The following is a 7257-nucleotide window of genomic DNA, read 5'->3' on the forward strand; positions in this document are numbered from 1 at the left end:
AGTTATGTTCAATACATTTATCAAAGAGCGCAAACATGAAATCGCGAATAGAATCTATACTGCAGCAGTCTCATTTTCGACTCCTGTGGATGGTGGCTTCTTTTCTTCGCCGGCGGCGTTTTCCCCGTCTCCCGGGGGAGCGCCTCTAGACCTCTCAAGTGCCTGTCGTCTCCGTGTACGTGCACTAGAAGCGCCGGCCCCTGCTTGCTCGCCTCGTAAAGTTTCCACGGGAGAATTAGAAGTATCATGTCCCATGGAGTCTTGCCCCTCATGCAAAGCTGATTGCGGACGTGTCGGAGATGACAAAACCATGCCCTTCTTGTTTTCGCCCTTCTTTGAAGACAGTGTCTTTGTGTCTTGCCTTCTCCCATTCGATTCTAGCTTTGCTGCACCCCTGGTGCCAGTCTTATCGTCGATTTTCTCGGAGAGTACTTCATGAGATTTGGAATCATTCTTTGCCACGGGGGCTCTACCCCCAACAGGTCCGTCCCCTCTTGAAGCTGTCTTTTTATGCGGATCCATCTCCAAGTCTGCCCGGACCTTACCCTGCGTTCCATCCTCCGTCCTTCCGCCAGACTCTTTGGCTTTCCGTGGGCTATCAGGCGCCGTCTCCGCCTTTGCTGCCAACTCGATGGTTGGGTCGGGCTTCGCCTCTTCATTTTCCTCGTTTGTGAGATGAGCCGGAACCTTTCCGCCTTCAAGAGCCTCCCCGCGGGAAGCCTCTTCCGCCTCCACGTCTGCCATCTGCTCATCAGCTCGCGAGCCGGCTTCCGCAGCTCTTCCCTTCGCGGTCACTGCATCTCCTGTGGTAGTGGTGGCAGTGGGTTTCTTCGTGCCGTCCTTGCTGGCCTCACCCTTTCCCATAGCACTATCTGTTGAATTGCTGTCCGCCACCTCACGTTCTACTGACTCGGACATTCCCTTTCCAGCCGCTTCGCCATTTTCCTGAGTCGCCGACTGTTCCGTCATGAAAGTTTTGACTTGCAGCAGCCACTTGGAACGGATTTCAGCGCAGAGATGGCTTATAAGTGGCATACCTTTGCATGTCTTACCCATGCTCTTAACGAAATTTCCTGCCTTGTGAGCTCGAAGCGCTGCGAGAGCAACGTCACCTTCCAGCAATTCCGTTAGCTGCCTGCATAAAAGCTTTTCTTGCTCAGCAGCCTTGTGTTCAGTATTCTTGACGTCACTGATGAGCTTCGCAAACTTTTCTTGCACATCCTTCGTTTCTCGATCGAGTGAGGATCGAGAGGCATCAGCTGCAAAGACGAGCTTCTTGAAGGCGGTGAAACTATCCTGCAGGGCCCCATACATTTTGGCAAATTCGTCAGCATTAACAGCATTGGAGTGCGTTTTCGAAGCCAAGCGTTTGGGAACAGCAAGATTCTCCGGGGCAGCGGGGGCCACAACTCGCACAGGTTCCGACATGTTCGTCATGGAAGCGAGTTGACTTTCCCGTTTTCGCAGGCGCCGCTTCAGTGTGGCTATGGATTGGTTGGCGTCCTCAAGCTTCTCTTGCAAATCCTTTAGTCTCTCACTCACATCCCCATCTTCTCCGTCCCGCCCCCTCGTTCTAGCGGCCTTTCTTCTCCGCAGCACTGGTGGCTCCTCCTGGACATCGTCCATAGCCTCCAGACTCGCTTCCTCCTTGTTCTTATCTTCTTCCTCTTTCTCGTTTCTCTTGCGCTTTTTCCCCTCGACCTTTGCCTTCTTACCCGGTTTGCCGGGCTCCGCCGTGGGAATCGACTTTCGTTTTGACGGAATCGAATCTTTCGCTGGCTTTTTTGTCGGTTGCTTTGAGGACGAGACATGCCCGCCAGTGGATTTACGCCGACCTTTCGACGACCGCCGCTTTTTTGCCGTCTCGGGCTCGCTATCGGGAGCCTCCTCCTCTCCGACGCTTTCAAGCTCGTCATCGTCTCCATCAACGCCTGCCTCAAAATCGTCTGGCGGGGTCGGGACAGGCATCCTATCGCCGTCTATGTGAAGTGTTTTGAAGTCGGCCTCAGCAGTTGCAAGTGCCTTGACCTGGGCGTCATAGAAGTCATGATCGTCATCCAGGCGGATCTTGTCGACAAGGTTTGGATGGAACCGAACCATTCTATCCGCTCGTACCCAGCCTCCAGTATCCTCGTTAGAGAATGTGCACCAGAAGGTCAGGATACGGGCGCCATCATTGGTCTTACCCCAGCGAGCAAATTTACCTTTAGAAACCTTTTGGTGGGTTTGATCGATGGTGGCTGGCCAGTAAGGATAGGACGAATAACGACAAAGGACAAGCTCACCCAGCTTGAAAGGGAGGTCTTCGTCCGCATCGACTTCGTCGGAACGCTTCTTTGGTCCCATGGCTGAAGTCTAAACGGAATGGTCCTACACCGAGTAGATAGTCGAACCCGTGAAGAAGATGGCAGCAAGGGGTGTAGTCTTTGCTTGTTGATTTCGAGTTGCTTTGCGTGCCGTGCTACGCAGAATCGAAATAGGGCGCAATGCGAGTGATAAGATCCAAGAAAGGGCAGAGTCTGGAAAGGCGAAAAATGGCGGTCGACCTGCAGGGATGATCGCAAACGAAGATAACACGTGACCTATCCACTGTTGGGCTTGGATTACAGTCGGTTGAGTGCGGTAGCAGCGAAATCAGTTTCCAGGGGACTTGAAAGGGTGTTGACAGGCGCTCTTAGCGAAAGTGGGACTGCTATATTCGCAAGGATGAGGACGGCACGTAAGGAGCGTACCAGAAACAAGCGCCCTCACGAGGCGACCACCGCAAGCCTGAAGAAATTTTCTCTAGCTGTGGGCTAAAGGTGCGGGTTTGGTTCCGGAAGAGCCACGCAAACGATGTCTGTATCCAGCGACGGCGAATTGAACTGCAAATACGTAGGACGGAATGCGGAATGCGGAATCAGTACCCGCCGTAGCTCTCAGACTGCGCAAATGAAACCGTTCAGCCGTCAGTTTGCAGAGATGAAAATGAAGAGATCAGCTGGGAGTCGGCAAGAAAGTCCAAAAGCGATTGCGGGTCAAGAACAGACAAGCAGTTGAACCACGGGTGAGTTGTCAGTGATAGTTTGGAAAGAAAGGGCCAAGAGATTCCGCGAGAATGTGTCTGCTTATGTACCGGGTGCGCGAGGAGAAGGGCTGACGAGTCGGGAACGAGTTTGGAAAGATTAGAGGAATGCGATTTGGCACAGTTGCTTGTCGAGCGGTGTATGTTTGTGTGTGCCTCAAGCAGAAATCTGCAAATTGAATCTCACGCTTGCAAACTGAGATGTTGCCCGCCCTCGCTTGACCTGTCTATAGCGACTTTGGCCGTATTTTCGCGCCAATAATTTTGATCCCTTCATCGAAATGTGAGTGTACAGTACTCTCGACCACTCTGTAATGCTTCCACACATGTTTACAGTACAGGAGCAATCTCAGTTGTTCGCCGTCACTGGAACCGAAGCAATTTACAATCTCACCTGCCTTTCAGTTCAATCCTCCGCTCATGGAAAAGCGACCTTAAAAATTGTCCCTACCACATCCCCTCTCTCACCCGCTCCCATCTTTCATGGCCCAGAACATCCCTGCTCAGCTCTCCTTCTCATCCCCACTGAAAGTAAATCCTCCTGCTCTCGTGGCCACGCAATGTGATGTCCGCCAATGATCCTGGCCACTTGCAAACACCATTCAGACGTCTTTTCCTCGCCCCTTCTATTCAATTAGGAAACAACGAAAACTCAGAGCCTCAATTGTTCCTTCAGAAGACCTAAAGATAAATTACATTCGAGAAAATCTGAGCAGATGCACATATCGTCCTTCAGTGCATTCTTAAATTGAATGTAGCAACGAATTCGTCTTCATTCCCTCACCCAGCGATCATTCAAGTGTCGGTACATTGAAGCGGCTTTCAGCAAGCATACAGCCTGGCAATCAAAATCTGCTTCAATTGCTTTTTGCTGTCCACAAACGCGAGTGCATTTTCCGTTCTTCTTTCCGTATGCTCAGCGTCTCTACATATCTCTTCTTCTCCAATACAATGAAAGCTGTTGCCTCTGTTCGACCTTACCTCTTATCTTTGTATCATTTTATCTGTTAAAAAAGAGGGCATCGCATGGCAGTTTCAAAACAACGAAGGATTTTTGCCGACAGCCTTCTCCACGTGCCTTGATCAATCAAGATGCGAAGCATTTATTTGGCATAGTGGACGTCTCCCTTTCTTGTCAAAAAACTGACATTGAAAACAGTGCTGACTCACCCAAGCGCACACATTTGCAGCTGGGGAGAGGAGGAGACCGAAGCCTGCAGTCTTATTCAAGTAGAAAGGCGTCGTCCTTGTCGTGCTTTCGTTATCAAGAGCAAGTGCTGATGTGCCCTCAAATACTGAAATTGGAAGCGGCCGTATCAAGACAAAGCCGAAATCTGCATTGGGGTAGAAGTGTTGTATTTCATGGTACCTTCGTACAGTATACAGAACGCGGCTGCAGGTGAGGCTTTTTGCTATTAATAGCCCAACGTTGAGCATGCCATTCCTCAAAGGCACAGCTCTGTACTCGATGTCCATGAAAAGTGGGCGACAGCAGGAACCAGAACATCTGGCAACATTGATGCGTCCAACCAGTCACTTGGAGGAAATCCAGAACCCCTCCTTGCGCTAAACAGCACATACGTATGTACGTACCGTACAGTATGTATGCTCTTAAACTTCTTAATTGCGTACATTCTGGAGCACGTCAGTCCAGGTCCTTATTTCATCAGACTATTCGACTTTCGCCGGCACAACCACAACAACATTCCTGAACAATGTTCGAGAACTATAAAGAATGACAACATTCCCGGAAGAAATGTAAGGATGTGGCTTTTCGTTCTTCTCATACCTCCTTTAATTGCAAGCCTGGCGACCAGGCGGAGGTGTCATAAAGCCGAGAAAAATTGTTTTGCCGTTATTATCTCGGGCTCGACAGCAAACCCCTCCTTCCAGCCCCGGTTTGACGAATAGACTGGTTAGGCTATACTGTATGTTCTCTCCATGAATCGAGGTTGTGGCACGATAACAGTTGTGTTGGAAGGTTCTTTGTGCCTATCAGTTAAATACACCAGTAAAACCTGTATCAGTCCCCCACCTATGAACGCTCATCACAGTCTCAGGTGGAGCCCACTCATTGACAACGTTCGGACATTGGGATGGATTGCAATCTGAAGCCTTTTCGCATGACGTTATAATGACTATCTGAGTACGTAATCAGTTAGTTGCATACGGAACGCACCTGAGACGCAACAGATTCGACTATAGAGTGCTCGAAATATTCCCGTTTTGTGGAAGGAGACTTGGAAGCCCTATTCGGCTATGGTTGTAGTCCTTTCCGCAATAAAAATAGCTACGCTTCTTGAGTGGGACATGAACAGGTGTACGATACGTGAATTCTTATGCTTACTACTTGGCAACCCCCTCCTATGTGTGTGAACGGCACAGCATTCGTTCCAAAACAGTGGTTGGGTTGTGCTTTTTATGAGCAGTGACCTGAAGAGAGCGGGGATGATGCTCGCGTTGCCATCTCATTACATTGATTAGTTGTCCTCGTTGAACGCCTCAGGTCGAAGAGGAATGTGCAGCACAGAGGCAATAGAGGTATTTTACAAGTTAAAAGAGAGAGAAAACAATGTGATGCAAGGTCTGCGTGTGTTCCAGACATGCACCTGTTCAACATGAAATATCCAACGAGGCAGAAACAAGTACCTGTACCCCAGCATGGCAAAACTGTCTTCAGGAGAGCTCCAGCAAGGACGGTACTCGACTTCAAGAGTGGTGCTGTGCTGTACAGGCATTACTCATTATTACCCTGTGAGAAGGATACCCAAGGGTAACTTACTGTGTGTTGCGGTGTGGGAATACTGTCGGTTCAGCGTACTCTGTTGTATACTGTAGTCCAGCTCCACGGTAAGACGAGTTGCCGGGGAACCCCATTGTTACATCAAGATGACGTGTTATCACATGCGTTGATGCGTCATGCAGCCTTCTTCTCGCTGTCTCGCTCTGAACAGCGAGTATCAACCCACCGTGTGTAGTCTACAAGGCAAGTTCGTACAGTATAACTTACGTAGCTCTACCTTCAATACCTTGTGACATGTGGAGCCCCTTGTGACATGTGGAGCCCCTTGCCACTCGTCGAAGTCACATGTTTTCGCATTTCTCGTCGATGTAGGCACCACGACCTGCATTCGTGCCGCTCAAGGACATCTACCGCAATGCGCAACTATCCGTGGCAGTGAATTGGGGAGAAGGACCGCAGCCGGAACAACATTGGAGTTTTCGCAAAGAGGATCAAAATGCCAAACGAGATGCGCCTCCTATTCTCGTTTACTCAATTTCAATATGATTGGATCTCTTCTGAGCCTGACCTTGTGTTTGAATGTGAAAACAATACATCCTTGCCTATAAATGTGACGTGTACCCAGGAGGCTATCACACCTATTATGCACTATTTGGCAGTTTCATATTCATGGCAGCGTGGTCCTAGAGTGTAGTCTGGCTTGCATCTAGAGTACCAGAGGTACGGGGCGGTAGCACACCACAATACGGTATGTCAGTGCATGAAGAGGGCAGCTCTTGCGGCCTTATGCCGTTGTTGATCAAGGAGGAAGTAGGAAGTAGGACAGCAATGGGCATGTTGTCAGCTACATACAAAATGGAACTCCTCCTCCCTTCCTGGAAGCCAAATGGCAGACCCAATTTCATCAAAAACTCGATTCGTGGGTCATGAAGAGAGGAATATTTCAACAACGTGTCCAATGCGTGGGACACCCAGAGTGTAATTGAATCCCGTGACCTGTAAACTCATCATCTCACACATGTGCAATAGCATGTACTGTGTGTGTGTGTGTGTGTGTGTGTGTGTGGAGCTTCGTTTGTCACCAACGTCATAACATGGCTGCCAGGAGCAATCTCGCCATTTGTGACAAACAAGAGTCTTTTGATGGGCAACAGCAACTCACCCTGTAGCATTAAAAAGGATGATGCGTAAGAATTCATCTCTTCCAAGAGCATTGTTGAGCAATGTAAACATGCGACTTAGCTCCGTGTTGCTCCCAATGCTGAGATTAATCATAGTCCTTCGATGACAATGCTTCATTGGACGGTCCTTGCAACCCAATGATCGCATTATTGCATCCCTGTTCTTCTCCATTTCTTCCTAACTTGTATCTCATTGCCTTGTGCAACCCGCTTCCAACGCGCGTTGCGAGAACTGCGTAACTTTCGCGTATCACAATCTGCTCTGAATT

The 7257-nt window shown here is 49.4% G+C and overlaps 2 protein-coding genes; one reads left to right on the forward strand and one right to left on the reverse strand.

Moving 5' to 3' along the window:
* Positions 1 to 2: 2 nt before the first annotated feature.
* Positions 3 to 1968, reverse strand: CHC_T00003151001 (hypothetical protein). XM_005714216.1 is given in 2 exon segments: positions 3 to 54; positions 55 to 1968. The coding sequence occupies 1 exon segment, from the start codon at positions 1966 to 1968 to the stop codon at positions 55 to 57; it is 1914 nt and encodes a 637-aa protein (XP_005714273.1). The 3' UTR covers positions 3 to 54.
* A 117-nt stretch (positions 1969 to 2085) lies between these two features.
* Positions 2086 to 4826, forward strand: CHC_T00003152001 (hypothetical protein). XM_005714217.1 is given in 2 exon segments: positions 2086 to 2352; positions 2353 to 4826. The coding sequence occupies 1 exon segment, from the start codon at positions 2086 to 2088 to the stop codon at positions 2350 to 2352; it is 267 nt and encodes an 88-aa protein (XP_005714274.1). The 3' UTR covers positions 2353 to 4826.
* Positions 4827 to 7257: the final 2431 nt, after the last annotated feature.

Source organism: Chondrus crispus, genomic scaffold (assembly GCF_000350225.1).
Source record: "Chondrus crispus Stackhouse genomic scaffold, scaffold_175, whole genome shotgun sequence".
NCBI lineage: Eukaryota > Rhodophyta > Florideophyceae > Gigartinales > Gigartinaceae > Chondrus > Chondrus crispus.